This window comes from Montipora foliosa, chromosome 8 (assembly GCF_036669935.1).
Source record: "Montipora foliosa isolate CH-2021 chromosome 8, ASM3666993v2, whole genome shotgun sequence".
NCBI classification, from domain to species: domain Eukaryota; kingdom Metazoa; phylum Cnidaria; class Anthozoa; order Scleractinia; family Acroporidae; genus Montipora; species Montipora foliosa.
In genome coordinates this window covers 25076952-25096951 of record NC_090876.1, presented here as the reverse complement: position 1 = coordinate 25096951, position 20000 = coordinate 25076952, and the positions used below count along the sequence as shown (strand labels likewise).

Here is a 20000-nt window from a genome sequence, read left to right as displayed (position 1 = left end):
ATTTCCTTGCACAGCAAGCTAAGAAAAATGATGTAAGTGTTGAGATGCTGTTGGTTTTTCGTTTTTTACCCTTGCTTTATTTTCTTTTGACGCCGATTTTGCCCATCGGGTTGAATTGTGTTGAGCAGTAGACTCGAGGGTTCATGATGTAGCGTGCTGTTTTGTAGAAATTTGTGATGTTCTCAGTAAGGTCAGTGTTCAGTTGATTTTAATAACTAATGATCAATTGTGTATCAGCAAGTTTTTCATCTACTCATCCCCTGCCAGAAGTTGTTCGAGTATTGTAATTACGAAACGCTCTAAAACAAATTTGCATGGGTGTTTTCATTGCACCATCATGTGAGTTGCAGGCGCAAAAATGCCCCCAACGCGAAATGCAAGTAAAGGCAGTTGTAGACCTAGTGGCGGAGTGCGTTAATTTGTTTTGTCAGAGCTAATCAAGTGCCTCTCATTCCGAGCAAATTTTCCTCTTTCTGTTTACATTTTTTAGTCCAGCCTCATTATATTTCGTACCGCGCACCGGTTTCTCAGTTGGTTGAGCACCGGGCTGTTACGCGGGAGGTCGTGAGTTCAACATGTCGAAGAAATTGAATTCATTCTGTCGATTCCTCGCGGGGAGAAATTTGACCCCAATTGGTTTCTTTTATCCGTCTCGGGTTGCGTAGCAAAAATGACGAACTTTTTGTGATCCAAGATGCTTTTCAACATATCGTTCCTCACATCTGACCTGAAGATACCTTCTTTCCTTGAAATCGGCTTCATCCCACGAACTTTTCTCCCTGTTTATTCTTCAATCTAATGTCAAGTTCAATTAGAAAATGCATCAGGCGGAAGTATGACCGCTTTTTAGTTTTAAACAATTCACATGGTTTTATTCATGTTGACTATTTAAACAGGTAAAGGGGTTTAGTCAACTCACAGGCGGCCCAAGTTCACGACATGAACACGTTCGTAACTTTCTAGCGATGATGTGTTACGAAGACGCTATTTACAAAAGTTTGTATGGAAACTCAATGGTTTTTTTCAAACGGGATAAAATGGAGTGTTCTTTGAAAAAAAATTGACTCAGTTCCTTGTTGCCGCGATTTATTCTTTGTTGTTTGCCGGCGTCCCAGACCGTTTTGAAGCTTTTTCGGCGAGCTAGCGCTAATTTCAGTTGGTGTTCCACTGCTAAGAGAAAACAGCGCTAGCTTGCCGAAAAAGCTTCAAGACGGTCTGAGACGCCGGCAGGCAACAAAGAATACATCGCGGCAACAAGAGAAGTCAATTTTATTCACCGAACATTACATTTTATGCCGTTTGAAACAAAGCCGTTGGGTTTCCATACAAACCTTTGTAAATAGCACAACACCGCTAGAAAGTCACGCGCGTGTTCATGTCATGAGCTTAGGCCGCCTGTGATCAACTGGGTTTATATGGAAAATTGACCACCTGTAAACAATTATGAAAGCGTTAGCCCATTGCGCTCGCCCTTGGTCAAAGCGAAGGGCTAAGAAAAGGCTAACGAAGGGGCTAACGCTTGAAACGTCAGCTTTCATGTTTTCTTTGCGGTGGTCAAACAACCAAGTTGACAAAACTATTTCTGTATCTAAAAAGGTGCTGCTTTTTCTTGGCGTCTAATTGGATGAGTGTTCACAGGAGATATCATGAGCAAAGGTTAGCGTTAACGAGTGCCAATTACTGACTAATATTATGACCAAAATTGTTGTTTTGCAGGAACTGTATTACCAGTCATGTGATAAAGTGATAGTCATGTTCTCCAGCATATGCAACTTCTCTGATTTTTATACTGAACTGGATGCCAATGGTGAAGGTGTGGAATGCTTGCGTCTGCTCAATGAAATACTGGTTGACTTTGATGAGGTACCATATAATTGAGTATAATTTTACACAGGTTGTTTTTCTTATGAGGTAACATTATTAGAAATAAGTTATTTTTCACTGAGTCACCTTAAAGCATATCTGAGATGCGGCCAACCAACCACCCAAGTGAGCGAATCACATATTAAATGAAAAGTTGACAATTGAACAGCCACTTGCTCGGTGGTTAGAGCATCCGACTTGGTCATGGAGGGTCGTGGGTTCAAATCCCATTTGGGGCTCGCATTTTTCCGAGTTCCCAGTGGGTCCAATTGTCAACGTTTCATTTAATACATGCATGTGTACATCATTCTCACATTCGCTCACTTGGGTGCTTGGCCGCATCTCAGATATGCTTGAAGTTATAGCTAGAGGGCCGCAAGTAAGAGATTAATTGACTCTCCCTCTCTAAATAAAGTTATCGTATCGTATGGTATTGTATCGTATCGATACATGTTTAAGGCTAACAAATAGCGCCACCTTCAGCTTCTTTCAGAGCCTCGTTTCCAATGCATTGAGAAGATCAAAACCATTGGTGACACATACATGGCTGCTGCGGGCATAAAGCCTGAATCACAGGTTAGTCATCTCAGATAACTAGAGCCTTGTCGGCATTGTAATAGGGCCAAGATAACTTGAAATGTCATGGGTTTGAAAGCCCTGAAATTTAAAACGCGAAAAAAGACCAGCTTTTGCAAATAAGTGAAAGAAGGCGTAGGGAATAGCGATATTCACTGTTTACAACCAATTCTTTTGATATTTAAGTTTTGCCAACCGCAGAACAAAAGAATCTTTGTTTCGACAGCCATTAGATCTCTGGTTGCAACATTAATGACAATAGATGACGTAACGGTGAATATCGCTATAGGAGGCTGTCAGAGTTTAATTCCTCTCAGTGATTTGAGTTGTTTATCGTCGAATAGAGAACGCCCGCAGCTCTCTAAATCGACTCCTTTCATTACCTTCATCCTCACTCACTCTTGGGCTAACTTAAATAGAAAAACAAAACATGTCGCTCCGCGTTTAATGAAGAGGTGTATTATTTCGATGTGAGCTGAGAGATCCTCGGAAAAAATCCGAGTGTTTCTTTGCTGGAGTCAACCTTCGACCTTGCGATTTCATTTTCGGATGCTCTTCCACTGAGCTGTAGGAGACCCGTTGGAGCTACAATGCAGTTCATAAGTGTTAGAGCACTTGACACATTTCCAAACTATTCCCCTCCCCCCTTTACAATGCTGTATTTTAATAGTTTGAGAAAACAAGACAAGTGTAGGGAAGGCCCGACATCTTTCAACATTGTTTGGGGGGAGGAGGGGGTGTGCGGGTTAAGTTGTCAATAAGAGTGAAAGATTCATTTTTTAAAGGAATAGAGGTAATGATTGATCGAGTTAGTTTATGTAGTTGTTTGACAAGTGTCTCATGGACTTATGGCCTGCCTTGTAGGCTGTTAGGGTAGGATCTGGTGACAAATGGTGTCTGCTAAGACTGAAATATCGAATTGCATTATTAAAAACGTACTTACCAAATCATTACGATCCCTCCCCTTGCTATCATTTTACGCTTCTCTTTTGATTGATTATTTGTTGTTTTCCATGTTAGCATGCTCCAATTAACTAAATTGCTTCGACGTCCGATGTAAAACCTTTCACAATCCATAGTCTCTTGATTCACCCTGCTCGAAACGTCAGCTTCCTATTATTCCTCCCACCCACCAGAGCTCCTCTGGTTTCTTGAAAAAGCAAACCCATCAGATGTTAAATTATGGGCTTGCCCTTACTGTATTTGTCGTAGGAGAAGCTGGCAACACTTGCCCATATAGTGACAATGGCAGACTTTGCTATGGCTATGAAAAAGAAACTGGCAGATATCAATGTACATTCCTTTAATGACTTCAAAATGAAAGTTGGTAAGTGAAGTATAAGTTTTTTGCCAACACGGAGTACCGTTACGTGCTGTTTAGTCCTGTTACATCTTTGGTCAATAGCTGTTGGGTGGCAAACCCTTGTTAAATATACGTATTGTAATGTTGGACCCGCCATTGTGCCAATATTGTTGGCCAAGATTTGTTCATGGCGTCTCCATTCTCTCTTTAGAATTAACACGAGAGAGTTTTGCTTCGCTGTTGGTAATTTTGTTTTCGGATTTACCAACACTGTTCATCTGACAAAACCTTTAAGAATAAAATTTGTTCAAAACTTTGTTAATACTACGAAATTTCTGAGTTTCAAACAACCAGAGACGGAATAGGCCATCACCTTGTTCTGTTACTCAGTAATGTTGACTACAGGGCAAATATTATCCTCTTAATAACCGAGCGCGAGGGCCGTACGGACCGAGCGCAGCGAGGTTCGTACAAAAACGACGAATGGCCATTAGTATCACCCAACTAGTGGACTAATGCAAATCCTGCGTTTTGATTGGCTATGTTACTAGAGGTCTATTAGTAATAGTCTTCGAGTAGCGAAAAGCGTGACCCTTTCTTTCGTTTTATTTCCAAATAAATATTTCTTCAACTTGCTTTTGCTAACTTTATTATTGCCTTTTTTGTCCGACTAGTTGGGTGATACTAAAACAATTAGACCCTTCGACCTCAAGGGCCACGGTTCAATAGCCCATTCGGCTTCGCCTCAACGGCTATTGACCCGTAGCCCTTGCGGGCTACGGGTCTAATTGTTAAATATTCCTCAGTACGGTCCCGAGCAAGTGAGGGTGGTAAGTTGTTTATTATATGGCATCGTTTCTTTGAGCGATCGGACACTTCTCCGCTTAGTGACTGTTTGTGATCTCAGTCTTCATCAGCGAACTTTGAACGGTAGCCTTTTACACATAGAACTAAATTCTACTTTCTATAATTGTACTTTTGTGTTGAAAATTAAATTCCGCTTTTTGAAAACCGTTTGTGATTCGCTCAACTTGAATTTCACGGGAGAGAGAAAAAATGTGGGAAAGGACCGTTTCCATGGTAATGATCCGTACTTTAAAATCCCGACCGAAAACCAGCCAATCAGAGTGATTCATTTAGCTTGAGAATTACTTGCCATATAATAATCTACTGCCGTCGTGGTCTCTTATTTGTATTTGTCTTCTGCAGTTGCATTCTGTAACTTCAAATAAACGAACAAAACAATTGTACAAGTACAAGGAAGGGTTACGTTTTTGAAAACTTTGGCCATGTAGCACTTATATTTCAACAGAATTATTTGTTAGAGGGCTAAAGTGAAGTGCTAAGTTTCTACCCCATATGAACCATGTGAGCGTCAACCCCACTAATGGAAAAGGGGCCCACACAAGGACAGAGAAAAACTCTGAGCAGGGTGGGAATTAAACCCATGACCTGCGAGTTCAAATATAAGTGCTACACGGCCAACGTTTGCAAAAACGTAACCCTTCCTTGTACTCGTACATGTTCATTGCCGTGACTTTAACATCTTCAGTTCCCTCGGCCTGTTCCCGTCTGACCTTGTAGCTGAGTCGGTAGAGCAGCGGTGATCTAACCCGAAGGTTGTGAGTTCAATTCCCACCCTGGTCAGAGTTTTTCTCTGTCCTTGTGTCGGCCCCTTTTCCATTAGTAGGGCTAACTCTCGCATATCGCACTTCACGTTACCCTCTAATAGGTAATTCTAAACAAAACAATTGGGCTACTTGAAGCCAATTGTTTTTGTTGGAAAGAGAAGACTCTGCTTAATGTTCATTCGTTGTGAACTTTTGCATGCTTCAATATCTTTAAGTGGGTATGCTCTCATTCCTTGGGATCATCTTCTTGATTTCAGGTCTAAACTTTGGCCCTGTTGTTGCTGGTGTGATTGGTGCTCATAAACCGCAGTATGACATCTGGGGAGACACTGTAAATGTAGCCAGCCGTATGTATAGCACTGGAAAAGCCAATCATATACAGGTTTGTCGTGTTTCCCAGGCTTTCAAATTTACAACTACAGACCAACGAGAAAAAAGTAAAGATTATGTTGTATTTTTTCCGTGTGGAAGTAGAAATTTTAAGTCGTGGAATTTCCCACAGTTTGCGGGTATGTTCTGAAAATAACTGAGAGCTGTTAAGACGGGTAGTAGCCAAAACGCGGAGTCGGGGGGTCTCTTTTTAATTTTTTTTTTTTGTTTCAATTTTTGTTGTTTTGTTTTTCTGTCCTGTTATTTTCGAATAATTGGGATCTATCCATCATTTATGGTGGAAATTAGTTTTAAAAAAAATTAGTAAAAATATAGTAATCAGGAACCAACGGTATAAATCTTAGATTAAGGGACATCTTACTTTTTTCTTTTTGTGTTCTTAAAATCGAATTTGGTTTTTGCGAACGTCGTAGTTTGTTTTTAAAAATCGGACTTTTTGTTTGCGAAAATTGGAGTTTGTTTTTCGGAATCAAGAAAGGATCCTTGATTTCTTGTCGAAATATATAGAATTTCCGGCAGTTGAAATTAGAGTTTGTGTGAGGAATGTACGCGACTCCCAGAGACAATGAAGACTCGCTGAATTCCAAATTTAATGTTCACTTCGTAAAAACCTTCTCCGCAATGCAATGACCTTTTACAATAAGTGTACATGCATCGTGTGTCGTCACGCAACGTTTTCCACATTTGGTTAGTCGCAAAATCTGAATTCCGAGTCAGTTGTGTTGTGATTTTATCGGCCCAATTGTAAACCCGCAGACTTTACGTCCGAATGGAATTGGCTAGCAAGTTCCTTTGAGTCTGAATTTACTACAATCGCTTGGTTTTTGAAAACGTTGTGACCTGAATGAAATAAAGGGCTTAATTAACTTACATGAAACATAAACAACGTGGAGTCCATCCAACGTAAGGTTAAAAACATACTCCGAATTTTACAATGACAAACTCCGATGTTTCGAATTTAAGAAAACAAAGCTGTCCGACTAAGAGCATCGTCGTTTAGGAAGAAGCGCAAAGACCCCAGTGAGGATGTCTCTTGTTTTGAGGAGACGTAATGATCAGATTTCATGAGGAAAAATTCTACTTTGGACAAGAAAGTGTAAGGTGTCAGGGAAAAGACCAGGAAGAAACTTTTCTTCAAAGCGTTTCGACAGTGAACTGGCAGTTTTTGACGTAGACGACTTGGGATAATGTCTATTAGTCCAATGCACAGTGCTGAAATAACTGAGTTTTTTTAATTTGCACAGGTCACCCAAAGCGTGTATAACATTCTGTCCACGCGAGGCTACACGTTTGAATGTCGAGGTTTAGTGGCTGTGAAAGGTAAAGGCAAGATGGTGACATACTGGATGACTGGTAAAGAAGGAGATCAGTCCACTTAGCTTCCGGCGATAACAAGACTAATATTTATTCCAGAACTTGGCAATAATTTTTGTATCATGCTACCCCAACCTATGACCTTGAAGCGTTTCAGGTGGCAATGCAACGCGCACGCAAGGATTACAAAAAAGAACAAAACAAAAAACATTTTATTGCTCAATGCTTCCACTCTCTGTACTATTTTTCCTCATAATTGAACAAATTGTTTTGATGGTTTTAGTCTTTTATGAGAATGTATGTTAGAAAAGGTAACGATGCAAAGAACTCCGAAATTTGCAGATTTTTCTTTGTTATCGAAAGAACCCAGCCAAATGCAACGCATGCGTAGTAAGTTAAAACATTGCGATTGAATGCGGAGTAGCTTTCTCGGAAGTACGCCTATTTCTCCAGAACCTCTCGTTAGAATTTACCGAAATTTGGCACGAAAATACTTTAAGAAATAAGTAACTGGAATATTGAAAGAAAATTGAACTTTAACGTATCATTCCAGTGAACCTTCAACAAAGGATAATGAAAGATCTCTGTCAAATTATTATTAAAATAGTGTTAACTTGTGAGCATTGTTACAAGCTTGTTGCATGCAAATTATAAAGAAAATTTAACGACCAGATTTTCTGTAAATAAACAAACCGATTTTAAAGGCCTGTTTATATTTATTCATGTTACCATGGCAGCGGCATATACGTCAGTTTAACTATCAAAAAACTGAAGTTCGTGTTGTTAACTTGCTTGCTACCATTTTTGGCGACCAAAGGATCAATGGTTTTAGAGAAGAAGGTAAATGAATCAAAGGCATCAAAAACTGTGTTCAGCCACCTTAACTCTGGTTCAGAGGTGGGGTTTTTTGAGTTTAAAAATTTCCTTATTTGGACGTAACGTAGCTCGTGTATTTTCCCGCGCGTGCAGCTTCGATCTTATTTTTGTCCATATTTGGGCATAAAATTGGTGTCCTAAAATCCCCGACTTTGTTCCAAGGAAAAGCGTTGCAAGTTTTACACGCTTCAAGGTCATGTGGTTCTGGCTGGTGCATGTTTATTTTCTTTTTGAACCATAGTTTAGAAAAGCACAATAGATCTTTATTTTCTCCTGTACTATGCTGAAATAGTCTTTTGCAAACCATGATGTCTCGTTTGTAGAGTGGGATGGGGGTAGGTGGTGCATTGTTGTTTATTTTTATTTACTTTTAATAGAGACGTGGTGGCTAAGTGGTTAGCGCTTGGAACACGGGCTGAATGGTCCGTGTTCCTGTTGTCACGGTGTCTTCCTTGGGTTAAACACTGTACTCTCACATCACCTCTTTTCTCCCAGGAGTACAAACGGGAACCAGCAACTCGTTGCTAGGGGTAACCCTGTGCTAGACGGGCGGCCCATGCAGGGCCGGGGCATAAGGGAAAAAAACACGTTAAGTCTTGGCTTATCCACGTGGCCTAATAACAGACTTAATCGTAACTATTACAAAATTCTCGATTCTGATTGGTTCTGTGCGCGCTTATTTGTCGCGTAATTGGCGCGCGATCATGTGGGTGTCCAGTTACAGGTATCCAATTTGAACAACTCTAAACAGGCCATTTTACAGTTGTTTGCTCAGTGACCTAGCCTATGAATGGCTGCGAGGCTGCCGGTGACCTTGCAGTGATACAGACCTCACTGCTTTTATTATGTAAATTGTGTTGTTGTAATTTTAATTAGTCTACATTAACATTAGAAAAGCACAAAGGTTTATATCAAAGCAGGGTCACCGGCAGCCTCGCTTCCGTCCTTAGACTTGGTAACTTGGGTTTAGGGTTATGGTTACGATTTGTTACGAATAATTAGTAATAGGACTTTGTGTCGTACAATTCAGGGGCAATCGCGCTCGTAATTTCAAATCGGCTTCGCGCTGCGCGCTCGGCCGATTTTCAAATTACTCGCCTGATTACTCCCTTAATGGTACTCCACTACTATTACTTGCCGGTTTTAAAAGTAAGGGTCTAGTCATTAATTGAGCACGTAATAAGACATTGGTAGGGCAGTGTTTCTTATGGGATTCCAATGCCGGATCAGCCGAGTTGAGACAAAACCGATAGCATCGTTTAAAGGCCACACCGGCTACCTACACATTAAAATATATTGGTCATCGAGCATTGGCGTTATTAGCAGTATTTTATTTCCAGTCAAAACGTTCGTTCTTCATTGTACAGATCACATATTTTACTTAACGTATTAATTTATTTTAACATCTTCCTATTATTAAGGAAAAACGTGCTCGTTGTTGACAGATTTCAGAGTTAAGGTGGACAGACGCGAGGGGACATGTTGCAGTGACATGTTCCAGCGACAAATAGGTATGTAGTACACACTGAGGCGACATGCATTAGGGTCGTGTAACGCGGACATGTAGCAGGGATAAAATCACAACGTTTGCACTCACATGAAAATGTTGCGGGTTCATGTTTCACGGATATGTTGCAGCGATATGTTGCATTGACGTGTCCAAAGGGCAAAGTCACCCCAAATTGATGTTGCACAATCGTAAAAGTATCAGTTCACACGAGGGGACATGTCGCTGCAACATGTCCCTGTAACAGGACCCCTCGTCTCTGCCCACCTTTAAGCATCAGCGGCGGTATCGAGCAATCAGAGCGATCAGAAAAATCCAAATTTTAATATATGAAAAGAAGTCGATGATTCTTAATATACAAATTAGCGTAAGATAAATAAAAGTGATTCCAGGTATAGTTCACCCACATTTTATTTATAAAACAGGGGCGAGTCAGCCCAATACCTTCGCGCATCAAAGAACGAAAAAGCCATCAATCCAGTTTGCCTTAAATAGTTAAGAGGTGATTTTCATGCAATATCAGAGCATTTTGCGAATTAGTCGCATGGTGAGTTTTTAAAAATGGGCAGTCCTATAGTGGTAGGGCGGATCTTCAAAGCCTTCGAGGTGTGGGAAGGAGGGAGTTGCATTTTGAACCTTTTTAAACAAGGTTTTGGTAATTCATTAATGAATCGACTGCTTCAATTTTCGTTTCTGAAGCAGTTCCTATTGATTGGATATTTCGTCTTATCGAGTTTCTAGGTCACATTTGCAAGAGTTTTGTATTATTATAGTCTGTAAGGTCAAGAACTCAATATTTAAATGGACTCGCCATTCCAAGATCGTTTAAATGTGATGTACGTACTCTTCCTTGTTAAAAGTAATTGATTTTTGTACAGATATTTAACGTCGGTGTAGTTTTCGCACAACTGAGGTTGAAACTCGGAAGGTAGTTTTGTTCTTGGTTATAAATTCTGGGTTAATATTTCAAATAAGCTACACGTTGTTCGATTCCCGGGTGATTTACAAGATAACAGGAAAAACGCTAATGGCCTGAGTTGCTCGAAGCCCAGCCAGAGGCTAACCATTGGGTATGTAAAATTCGATCTCTTGTTTGTCGTGGCATGAAGGCGGATTTCCGCTAACCAAGACTTCGAGCAACCCGGGCGAGAACTATATTTTGTTCATTATAGTCAGAGTAATAATGAAATTGGAATCTGAAGGTGGCTTGTTCAGTTGATGTGAATATTTTTTTAGTGTAACGAGATCTAGTTTTCCTCAAGTGATTACATGAACAAAAAGTCAGCCGCTTTCATTTGTTGCGGAGTTACCATGCAGTTATTTTAAAAGTACTTGCTTGAATCCAGTAAGATCATATGTTTTCTTAGTTAACCGTCTTTTTTTGTGCAAGATTAAACTTCTTTTGCGGGTACTTTTGTAACAACGGGAGGAAAAAAAGACCTCCAAATTACGGCATATTCCCAAGTTACGCATTTCTGTTCTTCCAAAAGTATTTTTTTTTAGCGTTTAATATTTAAACGTAGACTAGTCTGATGTTTCTGCAATCATCGCTAGTTTGCTTTTACGTCATGCTTAACTATGTATAAAGTTAATTTTAAGATGATTATATTGTGTAAATCTCTAAATTGATTGAGTGTTAATATATTGACAGGTAAATACTGCCTTGTAAATAAATATTGTGACATGAAGCTTGTTGTTGATTGTGATAACTGCAAATTGAAGAGGCTACAGGTAGCCTATACTCTGTCTTCCTTTCCGGTTTAAAGGTCACCAACTGGTGGCACATACACTCGTCACCTATCACCTCTGCTTTTCAAACCTTTATTAAGGCACATAGCTCATTTTCATGGGGACGTGTTTGTCCCTAGCGTCCTTCACCTCTTCCCCACAATCGGACTTGTGAGGCGTTCTGGCCAATCACGATCCAGTCATTGTCCAGCGATGGCCAGTACACATAATGCTTATAAAAAAATCCCTTTTATTTCATAGGAACACGAACGACGAGATTTCACTAGTGATGAATGAACGAATCGAATGGAACGTCATCCAAAAGCCGTTGCACAAAAACCGCACGCTTTGAAAAATGGCCGAAGGTTTGCTTCTGTTTGCTCAGTTGAGGAATTTATTTTAGAACAAGAAAACACAAATGCCGCTCAAAAAACTGAAGGAGATGTTCGATTGCTTGAACGAATTTTGAAAACGAAGGTCGAAGACAGGAAAATGGAAGTTATTCCAGCGGTTGAGCTGAATGAATACTGAATACGTCAACCAATTTATCATCTCCGTCCGCACTAAAGACGGCAATGAATACGAGCCAACTTTCCTTCGAAGTTTAGTGCCTACTAGCTTGGAACGACAACTGAAGAAAAAGGGCTATTCCGCAAGCAACAAATGACCTGGTATTTGAGAAAACCAGAGAGGTTTTTTAGTCCAAACAAAAACAACTAAAAAAGCAAGGAAAGGGAAATAAACGCAAAGCGCTGGTAGCTTTGACAAGCGACGAACTAAAAACACTCTTCACTTTGGACTACTTTGGAATATCTGAAACACAGTAAGTGTTCTAAATTTTATTAAATCAATTGTCGGTTGGGCGATTTTAAACCATTGTTTATTGCTTTCATCGCCCCACTCCATATGTGCGAAATAAATTTGTCTATCAAACACTACCACGAAAAAAACCTCAGTACCTATGAAATAAACACATTACAGCATGGAAAATTCTTTGTACGATTTTTGTTCACTCGTTGTTTCGTGTCAGAAAACTCACTTGTTTGCTGCCCTCACTCGTTCGTTTTCTGATACTACTCAACTCGTGAATAACAGTCGTGCGCGCGCATTTTCCATGAAGTAATCTCTATATCCGTCGTACCTGCTACGTTGTTTAGAGTCGTTCTGCAAGTGACGTTACCTTCCAGAATTCAGCAAGTAAAGATTCGCCGTGTCGGCGTTCCATGATACAAGATTCTTAAATCATGTGCCGATAAAGGTCATCTGGGGAAATAACCTCTTACGGTACTGAATTTTACCCAAGCTATACAGAATTATCTGCGAAAAAAGATCATATTTTCATATATTCCTCGTCTTGAAGATCTCTTGCAAACACAAGACGAATCGAAACGTCTTCACGGTCCATGAAATCGTGTCTTACCTCACAGACGACCAATAGTCTCTAATTTGTTTTCACCTACAAATGGTTTAAATTAATCTAAGCCTTAACATGCAAAAAATGAAAAACATTAACCGTCCGGAAGCAAAGATTTGAAAGAGTAAAGTTGCAAAACCAGGAAAAATGAGGGGGTTACAAGATCGGCATTTACGCATGCGTCACCTGCTCATTCGAGTACCCGCGCGAGTGAAGCTATAGGCCAACACAAACGGATTGAAGTGACCATTAAACCGTGTGTGTGCTATTTTCGTAGTTTTCGTGAATAGGAGATGTCTATTTATATTCTATACGTATAGGAATCAGAAGAAAGGTGAGCGAAATTAGCGGTATTTGTTTATTTCTGGTGACCCATTTTGAATCAGGAGCTGACGCGAGCAGCTTTTAGAATTGCGTGTATGGCTTACGCGCACGCGCTCAGCTGAAAACCTTTCCGAGCCTCCTTAAGATGATTTCCTTGAAAATGACGTACTATCCAGATTTTTTTCAAACTTGGCGCAATTGATACTCATACACAGGACATTAAAAAATGCAATAAAAAGATGGGGTCACCGTGCTTGTTTTCGCGCTGTATGCCCTTTATTCTCAGTGTTTTTACCTGATTACGTGACAAGCGTTCGAAACTGGATCAACCGGAAAAAATTGTTGTCATGTAGCCAAAGCTACTGAGTATTACTGAAAACTTGAACTTGTTTGTTTGTCCAGGCTATAATCTTTAAGTACAGTGATTTGAAATTCATCAATCATGCAAAGAAATGTAAACAAATTGGACCGCTACAGTCATCACCATGCACTCAATGTCGGGCTCCGAATGCAGTTTCACGTTCTTTAAATGTAAATACTACAACTTCTACCATCCAACTTTTTTTCGCTTCATAATATGTTTTCCGTGTACCTATTATGAGTAAATAAAACTATTAAAAATGAGGGGTCACAGTGCTCGTTTCTTCGCAACACTATGATAATGCATGGCAAAGGGGCAATTTCCGCTTCAAAATGATCATTTTCCGCGAAAGGACGGGGGCGAGTTCCAAAACAACACCTTCTTAACCGACAAGAGTTATCGTGATTGCTCTTAAAAGTCCTTGAACAGCAAAAGTGGCCTTAATTGCCTCTCTTCGGATGACCGCGGTGAAACACCGCTATCTCCGAAGTCGCAATGTTATGCGCAGTGTGAGATGCGTAGTGCAAAACCTGGGAATCACCGTAAATGCATCCCACAAAGATGAAAAATATTGCAGACTTGGGCGTACTAGGGCCTTGTATGCAGTTTCGTTGGTTCTGGATGGGCAATGTATTGAGTTCCGCTTTAGAAAGCCAAGAGTTGTTTGCTTTATTGGAGATGGTTTTAATATGTTCGTTCCAGCGGAGGTCGGTTCGGATAGGTAGACACCAAGGTACTTTGACAGAATGCAGAGAGTCCACCGAAGACTTGCTCTTTAACCTTATAAACATGAACATACGGATTACACTGTCTTGTGATGCTTAAAACGTTATATTTTGAAGTATTGAACTCCATCTTCCAATCCGATTCCCACTTTTCCACATTTAGGAGATTTTGTTGTAATTGGATACAATCATCCCACTGTCATACGCGGACTTAATGGCTAAAGAGATCAAAATGTCGTGTGCGAAAAGACGAACTTTGAATTTCACATACCGGGCCAGGGGAGGTTGCTCTATATAGGCCAAGAATAAGATGGGACCTAAAACGGAACCCTGTCGGACTGTCTGATGACACCGGAACTTGATCAGTCTTTGCCCCTTCAAGAACTACCCGTTGCTTACCCCGTAGAGTGACAGTTTGCACAGCAGTTCAAATGCCTTTGAGAAATCATCACTATAACATCCGATTGTCCGCCGTTTTGCACTTACCTGGCCAAGTCATCGAGGTTGCGTGGTATTTGGTGTTGGTCGAAGTGATGCATAATGTTGGATACCATGACATGATCCATAACTTTACTGAAAATACAGGTTTGGTCCTTTCTTGAAAAACATTTGAAGATTTTAAGTGCGATGGGACAACACGGGACTCTTAACCAGGCTAAGGCTGGAGAAATTGAAGAACTTAATTCTTTTAAGACTTGAAGGTGTAAGGTATCAGGACCAGGAGCTTTGTGTGGATTTAGCTTAAATTATCAGTTACAGTGATAGTAATGGAGGGCATAATTCGAAAAATGGTTTGATCTGTAAGTAGATTTCTTACTGCTGCGTCAGCTACATGCTTGAGAGTCATGGGGCTGGACTCAGAAAAGATACCCTTAAAGTGAGTGTTTAACAATTCTCTCTTTGATTTGAATTGCGTTAACTTGTTAATTTCAATTTACAGTGTCCCCGATTAGTGCTCTACAGCGCTAGAAGATTAGACACTTAAATAAAGTTTCTTTCTTTCAGTTTTATGTGGCGGAACAAGTTACACGAAACATTTCACAGTGTAGCAGCGCCTTGAGGGACTCAGAGTTAACCCATGATAAGTGGTTCTTTTGTTTTGCAATTTTGGATGGAATAAATTTTTCGATGCCCGCGAATTTAGTAACTGAACAAAAGACTTCCTGAGAGACTCAACGGCTACACTAGCTTCACAGTCCATTGTCTCTTGTTCAGCATGAGCACTGTTGGAGTAAGGCAATCCCAGTCAGCTCGTCTAAAAAGGTAGATCTTTCTTGCTGTCTGTTTGTTGACGATTGGGGAAATGTTGCCTTCCACAAAAACAGCACCGTGATCTTCTAGACCAGGTAGAACTTTAACATTCTCGATCAGAGATGGATTACATGTGTATTGCAAATGAAAAGTCCAAGGTGTTATTTTGCCGTGTAAGTTATGTAACAAGTTGTGTGAGGCTGTTGTCGTCCATCATGTCTACGAACTGTTCATGCAAGGTTGGAAAATTACAATTTTGCTTAAGTGTGCCAGTTGATCAGTCAAGACCAGGCTAACTTCCTCACTGACATTAGGACGGTAATATGAACAAAATAAAGAAGTCTTTGCAGCCTGCCACGCATAGTTTAACTCGTACCATTTGACAATCGCTCAGACAAAAAACGCTCAGAGATTACTATTAAAACTCCACTTCCCATAGATGTCTTCCTGTCACAGCGGTAAATAGTATAATTGCATGGAAATATTTCATTATCTTTAATGTCCGATCGTAACCAATGCTCGAATCCAACAAATATCATCTAGCATAACAATGAGTTGGTCCTTACTAAGCATTGACAATTTATGTTGAGTAGGCATAGTTTGGCATAGTTTCCTTTTATAAAATAATTAGGATAATACGCGCACTCTTATTGGTCAATAGCTGTGTTTTGATTGGTTATGTGTTGTCAGACGCGCCTTTTGATTGGGTGGTAGGAAACATGAGCATGTATCAAGAAAATGTGTTTCAATCAAGAAGTAAAATACCAGCATTTCCCTTCATTTATCGAATTATTTTTTTTAGAAATATTTTATAAAAGCAATAGAGGATTTTTTTAGCCTCTTCTAAATACTCCAGGACAGTTATGCATGCAAACCCTCGACTGCTTCCTGTCTCGAATTCTCCCAACTCCCCCTCGTGGCTAAATACGGAAAAAGTCCTGTGTTGCTTAATTAGCTGAATTCTGTATGGGATGCGTAACGCCCTTCTTGGCTTTGTGTGGTCGGTTTGACGTTCGATGTTCGGTTTGATGTAATACTTTCACGAGAAGGTGTTCATGAAAACTGAGGCTGATTTGTAAAGATTGATTCACTGTAACTCGTATCTGATAAATCCGCTAGAAGACCAGAGTATTTTAATAATAATAAATAATACTTCATTATTTATATAGCGCTTTATACAAGGCACTAAAGCGCTTAACAAGAAATATTACAGTGCGACGCGCCTTACCGTGGCCACCTAACAAAGCCTTTTTACAAATTGTTCGCCAATCAGGATGTGTGAATTTGATTGACAGTCACGCCTCTTTGCAAAGTTCACACAATAGGCCATTTCCGAGTTAATGTCTGCCTCCTCTTCAAAGCGAGTCTCAGTGCAAAGTTTTTCTTATTAAAATTAATTTTTATTCATATGTAAAGAAGAACTAATTACCACCACAAAAACTTCGCACTTAGACTCGCTTTGAAGAGGAGGCAGACATTAACTCGGAAATAGTCTTTTGTAGGTTGAACACCGTTGCATGGGTTGTTGAGTTGACGTATTTACACGTAATTGTCAAATGTGAAAGTTTGTTGGGTGGCCACGGTAAGGATTGAACTGTAAAACTATGTTAAAGAATTACGAAATAAATAGGCTTTCAATTTAGATTTAAATTGATTTAAGTTTTTGGCGGATCGAATTTTGAATGGAACAGAATTCCAGTTTCGGCGCTGCAACGCCGAAAGTAGGTTAACCAAATGAAACCGTGTGTTATGAAACAGTGTTTTACATCTAATCAGAATTAACTATCACCCTTAGGCTTGCGCGGTGGGTACTTCAGATTTTAATTCGCGATTAAGTGAACATGTACAAGTAAATTGAAAAAGCTTAGTTTGCCGCGTGGCATTGGATAACGAGATAATTAACTACCAAAAAGTAAAAAGTTGTAATCCAAGGGAATTATGTGACCATTGGCCCCAGTATGGAAATGGGAGCAAAGCAATGCTACGAGACTTCAACGAAACCAACCAATTCAATCGTATTAATACGATCAACTGATGAGACACTTTCGCTCAGCTTCTTGAAATCAGTGCCAGTCACGAATAACAGTCCTCTGTTCACCCGGACCGCGGTCAAATTACGTCAAGGCACCCTTTATTATTGGACGCATTTTCCCCACAAAATGAGGAAATCAAGGTTATTTATAATTTCCTTTTAGGGATCGCCGCACATAGTGGTGAACGACATTATTTTCCAGACTTCAGCGGCAGACGGAGACTAGCCTATAGAAAAAATATTTGAAGAGAAGTCGATGTTGTTTTACGCTATTGTACCAAGTGCAGAATAGACCCTTCCACGGTTTTTGACCTCCAGCTTGGCTGGGGGGCAAAACACGACTAAATTTACAGTAAATGTGTGGGATTTTGGCCGACTTTTGAACCGCTGTAGCGCCGCTAAAAAGAGACATTCAACAGAAAATAAGGCCATCAAGGAAGGTACGACGTCCTAAATTCGAATTATAAATCTTCTCATATTGCTTCTAAATTCGCTGCAATTTGCCGAGATGATTTTACACGGGTTTGAATGAAATCTTAAAAATTCGTTTACGGTCGTTGTAGCCTGAATTTGTTCTTTATATTTCATGAAAATAATCTCAGTATAAATGTCTTATAAAATACACTTTCACTGTGGAAATAAGTCTCTTTTTAGCGGCGCTACAGCGATTCAAAAACGGCCAAAATCCCATACATTTACTGTAAATTTAGCCGTGTTTGCCCCCGAGCCAAGATGGCGCCAAAAACCGTGGAAGGGTCTATTTTACCTTCTATGGCTATGCTATAGGCAGATTGATTTGAAAAGAAGGCCCGCTTTTCTTGTTGACATGCGCTTCCATAAAATCATGCAGGGGTAACTTGATGGCTACCTTTGGGATTGCACTCATTGTACGCCGTGTCATTTGCACTACAGAGTTATGAGATTAAAGTTTGATTGCATCTGATGCTCCCAGAATATCATCCACAAGTTTCAATCTTCCTTTCAAGTCAATGCCTTTGTAAGTCTTGGATATCTCCGCTTTTCCAACAAAATGTTTGATAAAAATTCTCAGACACTGACGAAGGGAGGCGAGGTCTTGTACTGCCGAAATCCTTTCAAACACATTTCTGTAAAAAAAGGGAAATGTATCAAAGGACGGATAAAATCACCGCGACCATTACAAAACCACAAACAACAGGGCTTTATCCTTCCAGCTGCTCTCAAGACTCCGTAATGATTGGATCATAGCGCACATGATCGCAATACCCATGAATCTTGACGTGGTTTTTGGAAGATTATTCCGTCGTCTTTCACCAGGCTCCAAGTTGTTAGAAAGGTGATAAGTGTCGTTTCCGCGGGATAACTCATTTGTTTTTAATAAGGCATATCCTTGACTTTCAAGTAACCTCAAGGCGGCCACGTTTGTGCCCCTCAACAAAGATACGGCGTTCATCTTTGTGTTCCAAACTAATCATCCTGAATTAATCTCAATTCATATAAATAATTTTCTTTTGAAATGATGTATTTATTGTAACTCAGGAATGCTCGGAAAAAACTCAGAGTGCTCCATTGCATGATTGGGATTTTCTCCGAAGATTCCCGAGTCACGAGGCCAGGTTCGACTCAGTAAGATAAGTATCATTGTTTACCCTCCGATTTTTAGAGTAGCTATTAGCTAACATCTCCGAGCATTAAACAGAACAACTTTTAAGAAACCCTACTGGCCGGAGGCAAACTAGTTGGCTATTTACAAGTGCAGCCAGGAAATTGAACCAGGGACTAGATGGAACAAATTGAGAAAGTGGTCAGAACGTGTCTTGAAGCCAGGATATCCGGATCTCAAAGCAAACGCCCTAACCACTGGGCTGCACTCTGCCTCCTTCAAAAGAGCAATCGGTTTTTTTTTCTGAGGAGCCCTGAGACACCAAAGGAAATAAATCATTTCATTCATTTATCAAGGTGAACATTAACTATCTCCATTACTGCAAGTTTTGTTGTTGTTTCGCTAAAGAAAAAATAGCGCCTGATAACATGGGTGAAAGCCAGCATTCCGGTAGAAGGAATCCGGTGGTGATTGTACGAACAGGGAATAACAGAGTTGTCAACTATGCAAACAAGCCATGCAGGCTTCACTGTAGCATTTATTTATGCTCTTTCGATATTGCACTTGTCACGAAGTGTCCAATCTGATTTTAGGGTCTCAGTTGACCAGCCGAATGATCTGAACACTGCTTGGACCAACAACAGAACAACTTACCTTGTTATCTCCTCTGAATTGCTCAATAAAATGTGGTGAAATAGTTTGGTGAATAGCCGAACTGAAGGCTTATCGAGCTCAACAAAGTTCACAACCTGCAATTTACAAAAACAATTAATTTCTGCAACAAAACGTCAAACCCGTGTGGCGAGCATCGTAAAATGTATGTCAAGTAAGAAGAAGTAGCGACCATTACTTTTTTTGGAACGGGAACAGTTGCCCTTACAATACAAGGTTCTCAACACAAGTTTACGTTTACTCTTTTGCCTTCTGAGACGTTTAAATGCCCTCGAATATTTGTCTTTGCTAAGAAAAATGTATTCACCCATTGCAAAAAAAAATGTACCGTTTTCACATGGAAATTCCAATTTTGTTGGTCGTAAAATTTAACAAAACCAGAAGTCAGTCGTTTGTCCCACGGCAGACGCACTAAGAGGTATGGGCCAGTCTTGAGATGTCGTCAAAAACT

The 20000-nt window shown here is 40.1% G+C and overlaps 2 protein-coding genes across 2 annotated transcripts in view; one reads left to right on the top strand and one right to left on the bottom strand.

The window, feature by feature from the left end:
* LOC138013175 (adenylate cyclase type 5-like) overlaps positions 1 to 7396 on the top strand; it is a 49083-nt gene extending 41687 nt beyond the window's left edge. Inside the window, exons 18-23 of the mRNA XM_068860187.1 lie at positions 1 to 32; positions 1717 to 1863; positions 2347 to 2439; positions 3652 to 3766; positions 5631 to 5755; positions 7008 to 7396. The exon at positions 1 to 32 is cut by the window's left edge and continues 88 nt beyond it. Coding sequence (XP_068716288.1) covers positions 1 to 32; positions 1717 to 1863; positions 2347 to 2439; positions 3652 to 3766; positions 5631 to 5755; positions 7008 to 7142 — 647 coding nt within the window. The 3' untranslated portion in view covers positions 7143 to 7396. The remainder of the gene's footprint in view (positions 33 to 1716; positions 1864 to 2346; positions 2440 to 3651; positions 3767 to 5630; positions 5756 to 7007) is intronic.
* An 8373-nt stretch (positions 7397 to 15769) lies between these two features.
* Positions 15770 to 20000, bottom strand: part of LOC138013172 (nucleolar MIF4G domain-containing protein 1-like) — a 27463-nt gene continuing 23232 nt past the window's right edge. The window contains exons 13-14 of the mRNA XM_068860182.1: positions 19532 to 19626; positions 15770 to 18401 (exon numbers count right to left, since the gene is read on the bottom strand). Of these exons, the coding sequence (XP_068716283.1) occupies positions 18218 to 18401; positions 19532 to 19626 (279 nt within the window). The 3' untranslated portion in view covers positions 15770 to 18217. The remainder of the gene's footprint in view (positions 18402 to 19531; positions 19627 to 20000) is intronic.